A 14490-nucleotide genomic window follows, 5' to 3' on the forward strand; every position below is an offset into this window, starting at 1 on the left:
TATCATTGGCTTTTTTTTGGAAGGGATTGTTAAACCCAGTACTGAAAGGGTGCTCAGTTAAACATTTATTCACTACACTTACAAATCAGTTATTGGTAACTTTACAGTCCAATAGTCTGACACAGCATGGCAGCTCCTTCAGAAGAGCCAGGATGGCAGTACCAGTGGCTGTGAAAGTGACTGCGGTCATTAACATTGCATTTGCATTTGGTTTCTTCAGGCTAAGCAGGAGAAACGTGTAGTATCTCACGATCACTTTAATGTAACTGATGTATTCTATTTATTGAAATCCGACGGTATTTCATATTCTTTCGCTCGAGAGAAACGGTCAGAAGATTGCTGGTTTGTTCATGAATGGTGCCATAAGCTGCACACGCTGGTAGGTGCTGCATATCTACTAGGACCTAAACTACAAACAAAAGTGATCCTGTTCCAACATTATCCAGCTGCTGTGTGACCAAATGCAGAGAATCACTGTAGGTTAATCCTCACTATCCAATCAGAAGTCCTTATGCCTTCATTCTGTAACAGTCTGCTGTGTCAACCCCATTTGAGTTAGAGTAGCAAATGCTGCTTGACTACAAAAGATGTCCATAGAAGGCATGGTTGATGACTCCAGTCTGCAATTCAAGCACATGTTACAGCATGCATACAGTGAAAACATTTTTGCTGCTCAGAGGAGCCCTACAGTATCAGCATAAACGGTTCCATACTTGTCATATCTGCTACGTGCTGCACATCATATCTCATTTTGAGGGGACAGTCGTTGTCACCTATTTTAGGGTGACCAAGTAATGAGGGGGAGTAATAGGGGCATGAGGACAAGAGGAGAAAAGCTCTCAAGCAAGAACATCTATGAAATATTCATTTGTCATTGATACCAGTAATCTCCACTCTAATTCCCCTTTCTCAGATAGCAATAGTACTTTATTTTTACATGCTTTTATATGCAACAGTAAAATGCATATAAGTTGCCATTAGCTGGCACCATTTTAATGACATAACTTATATTAAAAAATCATACAAGGTTCGGACAAATTTTGTTTTTTTGTTCCATCAATGGCTTCCTGATTTTCAAAGTGACTACAGGACACTGCCACACTCTGTAGCTGCCAAAGCTGTCCCTGAGGCCACAGCACCAAAGAGAATGTACGCTGAAGCAGCCCCCACTACCAGTGACCAGACCCAGAACTCCGCCTCTGCCAAAGCAGCCTATTGCTGCCAATACTACAGCCACCACCGTAGCCAGGAGACTGTCTCAACTCTCCAGGACCGGAGCCCATCTCAACTTCCAAGAACTGATTTGACTGTCCAAACGAACTCCAGGGGGCAGAGAGATCACTCACCAAAAAATTGTTCACTCTGCCAATGTTGCAGATGCCATCAAAACATCAGAGATAAGGAATGGATCCATATGCATCAATGCTGGAACATATTCCCAAGCTGTGCCTGCCATGGCCATGAGGAATGAACAAGACCCACCACTCAACTGCTCCTCGCAACCTATCTCCATTGCAGCTTCAGAAAGAAGAATGATGAATTTGATTCGAAAGTTAAATGAAGAAAATAATTATAAAAAAGGATATCGTCAGTCATGTGAGAAGGGATAGATGAGCAAGACTCCAAACACCATCTACCCTGCTGCCTCCATCATCTAACAGTTTCATGTATTACTTTCTATCATTGATCTTCCTTAACATAGTTGGGTTTTAGTACAGAAATTTAAGCTACCACAAGACATCTCAAACCAAATTTATAAATTAAGTGATCTCGTATTCACGAGTAAACTAATCATACTTGTGAATCTCCTTAGTTGTGGTTCTGTTCACCGAGCTGGGAATTTGTCTTGCAAACGTTCCGTCCCCTGTCTAGGTGACATCCTCAGTGCTTGGGAGCCTCCTGTGGAGCCTTAGTGTCCGTCTTTTCTAGTTCTCTGATGTTGTTTTATCCTAACAATTGCAGCATAATTAGTGGAATTCTGCTGACTTTCAGTGGATGGAACCGAAGACTGCACTGGAGGCTGAACACTGGCAGATGGCAGTGGGGAGAAGACAAATGTTGCTTTTCTGTTGAAGGACAATAGGTTCGTGCTCCATGGAACTCACTGTCACTCCCTAGGCATGCACTTCAGCAGTCTGAGGGAAGCTGTTCGGACTGCTGTAACACTCTGTACTACCCTCCCATAATTGTGCAACTAATCAATGTAAGAGTCTCTTTTACATGGGTGCCAGCACCTGCTGCAGCTACAGGGCACCTTCCCTTAAATTCCAATCTCTTTGCACCCTCATTCACAGTTAGCTGCAGTCTAAATCTATACAGGGCAGTCTGAGTTTCCATGCAACATCCAGTGCTAGGCAGCTCTTGTGTGTATTCTGCATTGGTTGGCTCATTGAGTGGAATTGGCTATCACTTCCATGCTGAAAAGAATGGGCTTCAGGTCCTGCGCCACATCCTGTATTAGGTTGACAGAGAACTTCCTCACGCTCTTTGAATTAGACTGTTGGCTTTCTGGTAAGCTTTGCATTGCAATGTACCTATCCATTGCATTCTTTTATAGTTTACCCATCAAATTGCTTTTATGCAGCTGTACTTGTTTGCACCCTTGTCTTCAGGAAAACTGGAAGCTACATTATTCTACTCTCAGTCATGGCTGCAGTCTACTTTCTTCCTGTACCTCACCAGATGCACTTTCTACCTCTGTATCATGCTCCTAAATTACCTGAGCACCACTATGTGAGTTGGTGATTACAAGTGTAAAATTGAGTCAGACTGTGTCCTCTTCATTACTGTCTACTTGCTATTTCTCCACTGCCTGGGTTGTTTTCAATTTTGGTATTTAAAATGAAAAAGTCATAAGTAACATTACAGTGTGGAAAGTAATTGATGCAGCTTGCGAATCACAGGAGATTGATGAGATGGGGAAGTAGTAGGTTTTCAAAAAGAAAATTAAGCATAAGGTTTATGATTTGAGGCATGCCATTGGCCAGAACCTCAGCAATCAGCTTCTTAGTGGTAGTCTGCATCATTTCCTCCATATGGATTAGGAAAGATAGGTGTTCCTCTTCTGGTTATCTCCTGTTATATGTAACCTCGTTCTGCAAAAAGGAAGGGAATGTGCCACTGATCATGATGAAAACTTTGGGTGTACCCTGTAAGGTGTGAGAGAGAGACTTGGAAGTAGTGCTACATAATTGAGAGGACAGTCCTGATACAGGTTGTCAGTAAGTGAATGATGGGGATGTATGATAGGCTCAGCTGTTTCTGAGGATAGTGCTATAGTTGGTGGGATATGACAGTAGAATTTGAAATCACAGACCCTGACCACTTAGGTGAGGTCATAACCTTCTTGCAGCACTCCTTCCAAATTCTCAGTGCTAAACTGTTGCCATTGACCTTCATGGCTGTCAACATCCATTGACTTCTCATCATGAATTGGACTCTATCCTGTCGAGTTACAGGATATTGTTCCTACTTGCCGCTTCCACCAAAAAAGCCTCCAAAGCTGTATCAAAAAACTTTGGAAGTGCACTCTCCCATAATTGTGTAACTAATCGATGTAAGAGTCTCTTTTACATGGGTGCCAGCACCTGCTGCAGCGACAGGACACTTGCCCTTAAATTCCACAAGCTAACCTTAAATGAGATATCCAATCCCAGTAGCTATCTCTTTTAATGCATCCAGCTGAACAACACTAGCTGGTCACAGGAAACATTGATATAAGTAGGTATTACAAAGTTCTCATTTTGTTGAAGTGTTTGGCACACATCAGGTATTGTAATCTCTGTCCACATTTTTGGTGGCTTTTTGATTTAGTCCTTCAAGTTATGTTTGACTTTAAGGCTTGAATTTATCACCCAACATTTATTATTTGATGGAATGAAAGTTAAATTGCGTTTGGTGCACATCCAGACTTTGTGAATTTACCACAATGCAGAACTGACGTCTTAAAAGAATAGGGGACCAGAAAGCATTAATGGTGCAGTGATACCACAGTGAGGAGACAACTTTTATGGTGCAGTGATATCGGAGTGAGCACACAGCAGTTATGGTGCAGTGATATCGGAGTGAGCACACAGCGGTTATGGTGCAGTGATATCGGAGTGAGCACACAGCAGGTGTGGTGCAGTGTTATCAGAGTGAGCGCACAGTGGGTGTGGTGCAGTGTTATCGGAGTGACTACACAGCAGGTGTGGTGCAGTGATATCGAAGGGAGCGCACAGTGTGTGTGGTGCAGTGATATCGGAGTGAGCACACAGTGGGTGTGGTGCAGTGATATCGGAGTGAGCACACAGCGGGTGTGGTGCAGTGATATCGGAGTGAGCACACAGCGGGTGTGGTGCAGTGATATCGGAGTGAGCACACGGTGGGTGTGGTGCACTGATATCGGAGTGAGAGCACAACGGGTGTGGTGCAGTGATATCGGAGTGAGAGCACAACGGGTGTGGTGCAGTGATATCGAAGGGAGCGCACAGTGGGTGTGGTGCAGTGATATCGGAGTGAACACACAGCGGGTGTGGTGCAGTGATATCGGAGTGAACACACACTGGGTGTGGTGCAGTGATATCGGAGTGAGCACACAGCGGGTGCGGTGCAGTGATATCGGAGTGAGCACACAGCAACTGACCCACCATCGCAGACTGCTCACCCTATCACTAAATCACATTCGCTGACTGCTCACTCTATCACTGCGCCACCATAGCTCACTGCTCACCATCACTGACTGCTCACTCTATAGAGAAGAGGTGTTGGAAATTCTGGCAAGGGTGAAAATAGATAAGTCCCCTGGGCCTGATTGCATTTATCCTAGGATTCTCTGGGAAGCAAGGGAGGAGATTGCAGAGCCATTGGCCTTGATTTTTGTGACCTCTTTGTCTACAGGAGTAGTGCCAGAGGACTGGAGGCTAGCAAACGTGGTTCCCTTGTTCAAGAAGGGGAGTAGGGATAATCCTAGTAACTATAGGCCAGTGAGTCTCACTTCTGTTGTGGGCAAAGTCTTAGAGAGAATTATAAGGGATAGGATTTATGCACATCTGGATAAGAATGATGTGATCAAGGATAGTCAGCATGGTTTTGTGAAGGGCAGGTCGTGCCTCACAAACCTTATTGAATTCTTTGAGAAGGTGACGAAGGAGGTAGATGAGGGGAAAGCGGTAGATGTAGTATATATGGATTTTAGTAAGGCGTTTGATAAGGTCCCCCATGGTAGGCTACTGCAGAAAATACAGAGATATGGCATTGAGGGTGAGTTGGAGGTTTGGATTAGGAATTGGCTCTCTGGAAGAAGACAGAGGGTAGTAGTTGATGGCAAAGATTCATCTTGGAGTGCCGTCACTAGTGGTGTTCCGCAAGGATCTGTTTTGGGACCATTGCTGTTTGTCATTTTTATAAATGACCTGGAGGAAGGGTTAGAAGGTTGGGTGAGCAAGTTTGCGGATGATACGAAAGTCGGAGGAGTTGTAGACAGTGAGGAAGGATATGGCAGGTTACAGCGGGATATAGAGAAGCTGCAGAGCTGGGCAGAAAGGTGGCAAATGGAGTTCAATGTAGCTAAGTGTGAAGTGATTCACTTTGGTAAGAGTAATAAAAAGATGGATTACTGGGCTAATGGTAGACTACTTGGTAGTGTGGAAGAGCAGAGGGATCTTGGTGTCCATGTACACAGATCTCTGAAAGTTGCCACCCAGGTAAATAGTGCAGTGAAGAAGGCATATGGCGTACTGGCCTTTATTGGTAGAGGAATTGAGTTCCGGAGTCCTGAGGTCATGCTGCAGTTGTATAAGACTCTGGTGCGGCCGCTTCTGGAATATTGTGTGCAGTTTTGGTCGCCATACTATAGGAAGGATGTGGAGGCACTGGAACGGGTGCAGAGGAGGTTTACCAGGATGTTGCCTGGTATGGTAGGAAGATCCTATGAGGAAAGGCTGAGGCACTTGGGGTTGTTTTCTTTGGAGAAAAGAAGGTTTAGGGGTGATTTGATAGAGGTGTACAAGATGATTAGGGGGTTAGATAGGGTTGACAGTGAGAACCTTTTTCCGCGTATGGAGTCAGCTATTACAAGGGGGCATAGCTTTAAATTAAGGGGGGGTAGATATAGGACTGATGTTAGGGGTAGGTTCTTCACTCAGCGAGTCGTAAGATCATGGAATGCCCTGCCAGTAGCAGTAGTGGACTCTCCCTCTTTATGGGTATTTAAGCGGGCATTGGATAGGTATATGGAGGATAGTGGGTTAGTGTAGGTTAGGTGGGCTTTGATCGGCGCAACATCGAGGGCCGAAGGGCCTGTACTGCGCTGTATTGTTCTATGTTCTATGTTCTATGTTCTACTCTGCCACCATTGCAGACTGCACACTTTACCACTGCACCACCATCACTGGCTGCTCACTTTGATATCATTGAACGAACAGTGCTATCTAATCACTCTGATATCAATGCACCACACCCGCTGTGTGCTCCCTTCGATATCATTGCACCACATCTGCTATGTACTCACTCCGATATCACTGCGATGGTGGCGCAGTGATAGGGTGAGCAGTCTGTGATGGTGGGTCAGTGATAGAGTGAGCAGTCAGTGATAGTGGCGCAGTGATAGAGTGAGCAGTCAGCTATGGTGGTTGAGTGATAGAGTGAGTGGTCTGCGATGATCGTTCAGTGATAGGGTGAGCGGTCTGCGATAGTGATTCAGTGATAGAGTGAGCAGTCAGGGATGGTGGCGCAGTGATAGGATGAGCTGTCTGCGATGGTCATTCTGCAATGGTGGTTCAGTGATAGAGTGAGCTGTCTGCAATGGTGGTTCAGTGACAGGGTGAGCAATCAGCGATAGTGGTTCAGTGACAGGGTGAGCAGTCTGCGATGTTGAAGTGTTGATATAAACTACTCGCATGAAAATTACTCTCAACAAATTGCTGCAGTGAATGACCGACCTGTTTTTATAATATTTTGATGATCTTGCTTTCAATGGACACATTATGTTTGGGAGGATTCCAATCTGGTACTTTGTTTTGGTGGGCATTAACTCTCCCACAGTCACCTACTAGCCTTCACTGATAGAGAAAATGGAATACAACTGCCTTAAAAAATCCTGCAAACTCCTTATTCCCAATTCTGGCAAAAGTCCTGGTTTGATTTAAGAATTATCAATATAAAACTGCAAAATGTTTTTGTATAACTGGTAAAATGTAGCTTTGTGCCTCAGTAGGCTGATTGTTTTCTGTGTCCCACCAACAGGCCAACGTCTGTTTGGAGAGACCATCCTTGGCCTGACACAAGGTTCCGTGTCTGATCTGCTGGCACGGCCCAAACCCTGGCACAAGCTGAGCCTGAAGGGAAGGGAGCCTTTTGTCCGCATGCAGCTCTGGCTCAATGACCCAAGCAATGTTGAGAAGCTGATGGACATGAAACGAATGGAAAAGAAAGGTAAATGAATCAACATATTAAACTGAACTTTAGTGGACCAGTCCTTTGTTACAGTATTAAGTCACAGACTGTTTAATATTCTTTTTTGCATTCTCCATTGTTAATGGCCATGAACTGGTAACACTTTTTCATATTTTTGTGCAAGTATCATTAAATTTAATTGACTTCCTTGGACTTTTGGGTTTTTGAATTCAGAAAAAAAAACAAAAAAAATTTACTGTTTTTTTTGCTGCTGAGCCGTACACTATTCAAGAAAGGAGCACACTTAAAGTCACTAATTATATATATATATAAAATATAAAAATTATTCCAGCCCCATTCCAAGCCTGTCACCTGAGTCTTTTAATAGCACATAACATTCCAGCTTTCCCAGGTGTAAAGGAAGCAGGGGCAAAGGAAATTATTCATTTAAGGAGGGATTAAACATCACTTGCTCGCTCAAATTTAGTTTTTAATTTGTTGAAGTTTTCAGCATAAACTCCTATTGAGGAGTATGTCAGGAGTGACCGTAAGAAAAAAGATATTTGAGCTCAAAGGCCTTGTGGTCTTTTGGCATACAGCTATTTTAGTGCCTTCTCTACTCAACAATCAGGAAAGATCCATTGTCAGTGTGAACATTAAATGTCCTTTTGCAGTTCAAGCTTTGCAATAAAGCCTGTGTCTTTTCTAACTTGGTATTTGTGCAGTTTTGCAGATTTGGAATGCTGATTATTGAAATAAATGCATTCATTAATGTTTCTCAATGAAAACCCCATTCTGTTTTTCATGGTCCTATTGTATTCGGTTAGCAAAGGGCAAAGAATTCAAATCTAAATTTAAACAGTGACGTTTTTGGAAGTGAATGGGGAATTAGAGATCAGTGTTATAGCTGCAGTTCTTCTTTGACATGTTTAAAATAAGGCAGTTCCACCGTGAGGGGATATGTTTGTTTTCAGGTGCAATGTGTGGTTTTACCTCACCATTGTGAATTGAAGCTTTATTGTGTAAAACTGAATTAAGAAGAAATGGAGTGCCACCTACTGGACTGGTCATAACAGGCATTTGCTCAAAAGTTGTTTGTCCAGTCAGTGCTCAGTTAGCCCGTAGCACAAAATTGGGAATACATTACCAGGTGCAGGGACTCAGTGATGAAGGAAAGATATAACAGGAGGAGAATAATTTCATTTTAAACAGAAAGAAACAAACTTTATCATAAACAATTAACTTTTCCATAAATAATCTGCGGCAATAACTTAGTATTAAAATGGTAAAATTAAAGCTACTCAAAATGCATGTTCTTATTGCATGCTTTGATTAGTTTTTGCAATGATCGGCTTATATTTATAGTCTTGGTGGTCCTTGGTTCAGAATTAGCTATGACAAGTTGTGAGATTGAATTCAATAAATGTAGTCATACATGGGCTAGAAAATAGAAAATAAGAATATTGCTGGTATAATAAAAAGTCACTGGTTTATTAATGGAAGACGGCCTACCAGATCTACTCTCTCTGTATTGTTGACATAATACCAACAAGGCAAACTAGTAAAGGGCAGTGATACTGTTTTACCAGTGTCACTGCTTCCCAAGAGCAACTTAACTAATAATCATTTAAATATTGAGCAGTGTGCAGTTATGTTATTGTAAGAGTGTAATTTGATATATTTGCCTTTGGCATTGCGAAAAAAAGACATACTTTATTGAAACGTTTTCTTTTGCACTCATCAGGACAGTTTACAAGAATACCAAGTTGGAGGTAAAGCCAACATTTATATTTTGAGAGGAGAGTGCTGTCTGCTTGGCAAGTAGCTAGGACTGGCATTACTATCAGTCATTATTAACAGATGCGTTCTTGATGCTGAGCCTCTACCAACCAGATTTTAAAAATTGGCTTTCCAAATAAATTGGCATTCTTGAAAATTGCCTGATGCGTGCAAAATGAAAAGTTTCAACAAAGAGCATTTTTTCTACAAAACTCAACTTGTGCACCACCTTTCTCACAGTTGCACTGGACATCAGGTTAAAAATTTAAGATTTGTGTAATGAGGTAGAATTCTGTGACACCATAACAGGGTTTAATATGCAAGGAGGCAACATGCAAATTTGCTTTCAAAATATCACAAGTAGCCAGGCATAAAGCAAAGATGGATATGGAGAGTTCAAGAAAGTTTACTTTCATACCACATATGCTGTTCCATGCTCCAGGGCTAAATGGTTGCAAGTGGAGGCATCTTATTGAGAGTAAGAAAGATGCAGACTTTGATTGGAGGAGCAAATGATTGTGAAAGTGAATAGACTCTGAAGTGCTGCTCTTCGAATTACAGGTTCTGTCTATTCTATACTAGCTGCTCCAGCTCCTCCAATCACAGCTTCCCTCCATTGTGATCTTTCTGTTTGGTGGAGCAATGAGGGCAGGAATGAGGGTCACATGTATTTGGTGGAGGTGGAGCAGCAGCAGCAGAGCAATAAGTGAAGACCACGTTCCACTGCAGGTAAAGCAATTCTGGTGGTGTCACAGAGGGGACAGGAGAAAGTATGTATGTTGGGGAGAGAGGCAGAGAACCAGAGATACTGAGGAAGAGGACAACTTGGAGAGGAACCAGAGAAAGAAAAGGCATGGCCAAAATGCCGTATTGTGCACTCTCACACTTAAAAATTATTTTTGTCAAGTTGTATCAATGATTCCCCAACTTTAAACCTCATTAATCTAAAATCCTCCTCTTGGGTCTGGCTGTTTACAATGTATTTCTGTGATACCCAAAAGAAAGTAAAATCTGTTCCAAGGGCTTTCTTCTCTTTTATATTTGTCCAATATATTATTTTGAGAGTAAGATTTAAAGCAGTGCAGGAGAAAAAATATTGTCATTAAAAATCCATTTTATTTTGTTTGCCTTAGATTTTTAAAAAAGAAATTCTGCTTTAGAAGGGTCAGTATGCATTAAAGCTTTTTTAAAAGCTGTGTGTGAGTTGCGCGTTTGTGTGTAGGTGTGTGTGTATGAGAGTTGTGCGGGTGGGTGTGTGAGATTTTTGTGTGTGTGGGTGGGTGTGTGAGATTTGTGTATGGGTGGGTGGGTGGGTGAGATTTGTGTGTGGGTGGGTGTGTGAGATTTATGTGTGGGTGGGTGTGTGAGATTTGCGTGTGTGGGTGGGTGTGTGAGATTTGCGTGTGTGGGTGGGTGTGTGAGATTTGCGTGTGTGGGTGGGTGTGTGAGATTTGCGTGTGTGTGTGGGTGTGTGAGATTTGCGTATGTGTGTGGGTGTGTGAGATTTGCGTATGTGTGTGGGTGTGTGAGATTTGCGTATGTGTGTGGGTGTGTGAGATTTGCGTATGTGTGTGGGAGTGGGTGGGTGTGTGTGAGTTGTGAGTGGGTGGGTGTGTGAGATTTGCGTATGTGTGTGGGAGTGGGTGGGTGTGTGTGAGTTGTGTGTGGGTGTCTGTGAGTTGTGTATATGTGTGGGTTTGGGTGGGTGTGTGTGTGAGTTGTGTGTGGGGGTGGGTGTGTATGAGTTGCGTATGTGTGGGGGGGGTGGGTGTGTATGAGTTGCGTATGTGTGGGGGTGGGTGGGTGGGTGTGAGTTGTGTGTGTGTGGGTGTGTATGAGTTGTGTATGTGGGGGTGGGTGGGTGTGAGTTGCGTATGTGTGTGGGGGTGGGTGGGTGTGAGTTGCGTATGTGTGTGGGGGTGGGTGGGTGTGAGTTGCGTATGTGTGTGGGGGTGGGTGTGTATGAGTTGCGTATGTGTGGGGGTGGGTGGGTGTGAGTTGCGTATGTGTGTGGGGGTGGGTGTATATGAGTTGCGTATGTGTGGGGGTGGGTGGGTGTGTGTGAGGTGTTGGGTGGGTGTGAGTTGTGTGTGTGTGGGTGGGTGTGAGTTGTGTGTGTGTGGGTGTGTATGAGTTGTGTATGTGGGGGTGGGTGGGTGTGAGTTGCGTATGTGTGTGGGGGTGGGTGGGTGTGAGTTGCGTATGTGTGTGTTTATTAAACTTTGATGTATATAAAAAGTTAGAAGTCCAGTTGATTCATTGGGACCTACAGCACAGAAGAAAAGGCACTTTGGCCTATCGAGTCTGTGCCAATCAAAAACATTCAGCAAGCTATTGTAATTCTATTTTTCAGCATTTGTCCCTTAGCTTTGTACACCTTTGTATCGCAAGTGCACTTATAAATGATTCTTAAATGTTATGAGGGTCTCTCCCTTACTGGCAGTGATTCCCATCACCATCTGGGTGAAAAACTCCTTCCTCAAACCCTTCTCTAAACTTTGTAAACTTCAAATATATGCCCCATAACCATTGAACCCTCCATCAAGGTTTCTTCTTGTCTATGCCCCTCATAATTTTATTCATCTCAATCACGTCCCCCATCAGATTTCCTCTGCTGCAAGGTTAACAACCACAAGCTGTCCAGTCACCTTTCATCACTAAAACATATCAGCCCAGGCAGCGCCCTGGTAAATCTCCTCTGCACCTTCTCCAGTGCCATTGCTCCCACCCTATAATGTAGATTCCAGAATTGTACACAATTCTCTGGCTGTTGTCTAAGCAATGTTTTACACAGTTTCAGTATAACCTCCCTTGGAAGAAGATACTCAAGGCATTGTTATTAAGTTTGCAGATGACACAAAGGTAGGTGGAATGACAGGTTGTGTTGAGAAGATGGGGAGGTTACAGAAGGACTTTGAAAGCTGGGAGAATGGGCTATTAGAGTAGATTATTTTCTAAATGGGAAAAGGCTTTGGAAATCTGAAGCACGAAGCGGACCTAGTTCAGGATTCAAGGTTAACATACAAGATCATTTGGCAGTTAGGAAGGCAAATGCAATATCAACTTTCATTTCACAAGGGCCAGGAAAAGAGAGGCTGGTTAATGCTCTGATCAGACTGCATTCAGAATATTGTGAGCAGTTTTGGGTCCCATATCTAGAGAAGGATATGCTGACCTGGGAAGGCGTCCAGAGGAGTTTTACAAGAATGATCCCAGGATGAAGGGCTTAACATATGAGAACTCTGGGTGTGTACATGAAGGGGTTCAGAAGCCTGAGGGGTGGAATCTCATTGAAACTTAGATATTGAGAAGCCTGTATTGGTTAGATATGGCAAAGATGTTTCTACTAATAGGAGGGACAAGGATCTGCGGGCACAGCCTCACAGTGAAGGGATCACCCTTTAGAATTGAGATGTGGAGGAATTTCTTCAGGCAGAGGGTGATGAATCTGTGCAAGGCATTGAATATATTTAAGACAGAGCTGGATAGGTTCTTAATTAGAAAGGGATTAAGGGTTGTGGGGAAAATGCAGGAGAATGGGGTTGAGAAACATATCAGCCAGAGCGAGGCAGATCTGCTTGACCAAATTCTGCTCCTGTATCTTATTGTCTCACTGCTATTGAACTTTATGCCTTGTCTGATAAAAGCAAGTAGCTGAAAATGTGTTGCTGGAAAAGCGCAGCAGGTCAGGCAGCATCCAAGGAGCAGGAGAATCGACGTTTCGGGCATGAGCCCTTCTTCAGGAATGGCTTGAGATTCCTGAAGAAGGGCTCATGCCCGAAACGTCGATTCTCCTGCTCCTTGGATGCTGCCTGACCTGCTGTGCTTTTCCAGCAACACATTTGCAGCTCTGATCTCCAGCATCTGCAGTCCTCATTTTCTCCTCCTAATAAAAGCAAGTAACCCATATGCCTTTTTAACCACTGTATCTACCTTTCCTGCTACCTTAAGGAAACGATGGACATGCACTCCAAGGTCCCTCTGATCCTGGTGCTTCCCAGGATCATCTTCTGATTCAAAAGAACTCAGTCAACTGAAGAAGGACAAAGGGTTATGTCTGGATGCGGATGGGTGAATGAAAGATAATGGTTTAACAGTTTTGAGATTCTTGGCTGCATGCCCAGCAATGAGTCTCTCATTTCTTCAACATTCAAAGTAGCCCTTGAGAAATCTTTTTTTTTTAAAAATGCATGCATCATAATGTAGTTCACAACTACATTAAACAAACAGAAAATGTTTGAGCACCCAGCAGGTCTGGCAGCACCTGTGGAGAAAGAAACAGTTAATGTTTTGAGTCTGATATGACATTCTTCGTATCTATAATTCTTTTCTTAGTTCATATGAATGATACAGGATTATTACAGCACTTGTATGTTGCGCTTTGATTATAACTTGTGATGTTGATTGGTTTTGGTGCAAATGTTATGAATGTATAGCTGCATTATGAGTTTTGGAGAATGAATATTACAATACATTATGTAGCGCACTTGTTGCAGATGAATTGTAGCCTGTGCATAGCAATGGTTCTCTATGAAGTCCACAGACCTCAGAAGCTCAGTTTTCAGAGCGCATCTGTAAAATGCTGTTATAGAGAGAATTGGCTTGTGGGTGGATGACATGTGAGTGACTGTTCAGGGAGCCATGGCCAGAGCTTAGATCTCATCACAACAGTGCTATTCAGGGCAGCCTGCTGTTGGTTAAAATGCTAAGCTTTTAATATATGCCCTTCACACAGTGATCAAGTAGATGTTCATGGTGTCTGTGGCTAATACTGCAGTGTCATTCAAGGAAAGGTCAAAGCTTGAAAAGTAGACCCAGATCATCCTTCAGTGAGTTTTGTGGTCATCAAATTGTATTTTTAATTAAATAGGATTTTTAATAGGTGCTTTGGGGTGTCATTCTGCTATTCTTTCCACTTTCCACTTCAATGGATAAGGACAGCAAGTGCATGGAAACACTATGACCTATAAGTTTCCCTGCACATTCTTTAGAACTTTAGAAAGATTAATGTTTGGCACTCCAGTGACTCCACACCAGCTTTTCAAGAGCACCTAGTGCAGGGCAAGAAATGTTGGGTTTACTATCAATTTGTATTTCTAGTCTCAAGTTTTTGAAACTTTTAGCTATCTTATGACAATGATCATTGGTATGGCCAGTACACAGAAAACTATTGTTTATCAGTAATATGTCTATTAATGTGGCATGTATGATGCTAAAGCATGTCAATGAACTCCACTTGAAGGGCTTTGATTAAATGATCACTCCAGATTTATTGACTCTAGTTTAGAATTAATAACTGAGTTATAGTACACAGTTATGTCTTTGCTATCAGAGATA

At 42.9% G+C, this 14490-nt stretch overlaps 1 protein-coding gene across 7 annotated transcripts in view; it reads left to right on the forward strand.

Annotated features, from left to right (window-relative positions):
* LOC140491292 (protein CASP-like) overlaps positions 1–14490 on the forward strand; it is a 618172-nt gene that overhangs the window by 533673 nt on the left and 70009 nt on the right. For 5 of the 7 annotated variants that reach the window (XM_072589273.1, XM_072589275.1, XM_072589274.1 and 2 more), the window contains one exon: positions 7225–7413. The exons of the other annotated variants lie outside the window; for them this stretch is intronic. In XM_072589273.1, coding sequence (XP_072445374.1) covers positions 7225–7413 — 189 coding nt within the window. The remainder of the gene's footprint in view (positions 1–7224; positions 7414–14490) is intronic. 7 annotated transcript variants of the gene reach the window in all.

Source organism: Chiloscyllium punctatum, chromosome 19, assembly GCF_047496795.1.
Source record: "Chiloscyllium punctatum isolate Juve2018m chromosome 19, sChiPun1.3, whole genome shotgun sequence".
NCBI classification, from domain to species: Eukaryota; Metazoa; Chordata; class Chondrichthyes; order Orectolobiformes; family Hemiscylliidae; genus Chiloscyllium; species Chiloscyllium punctatum.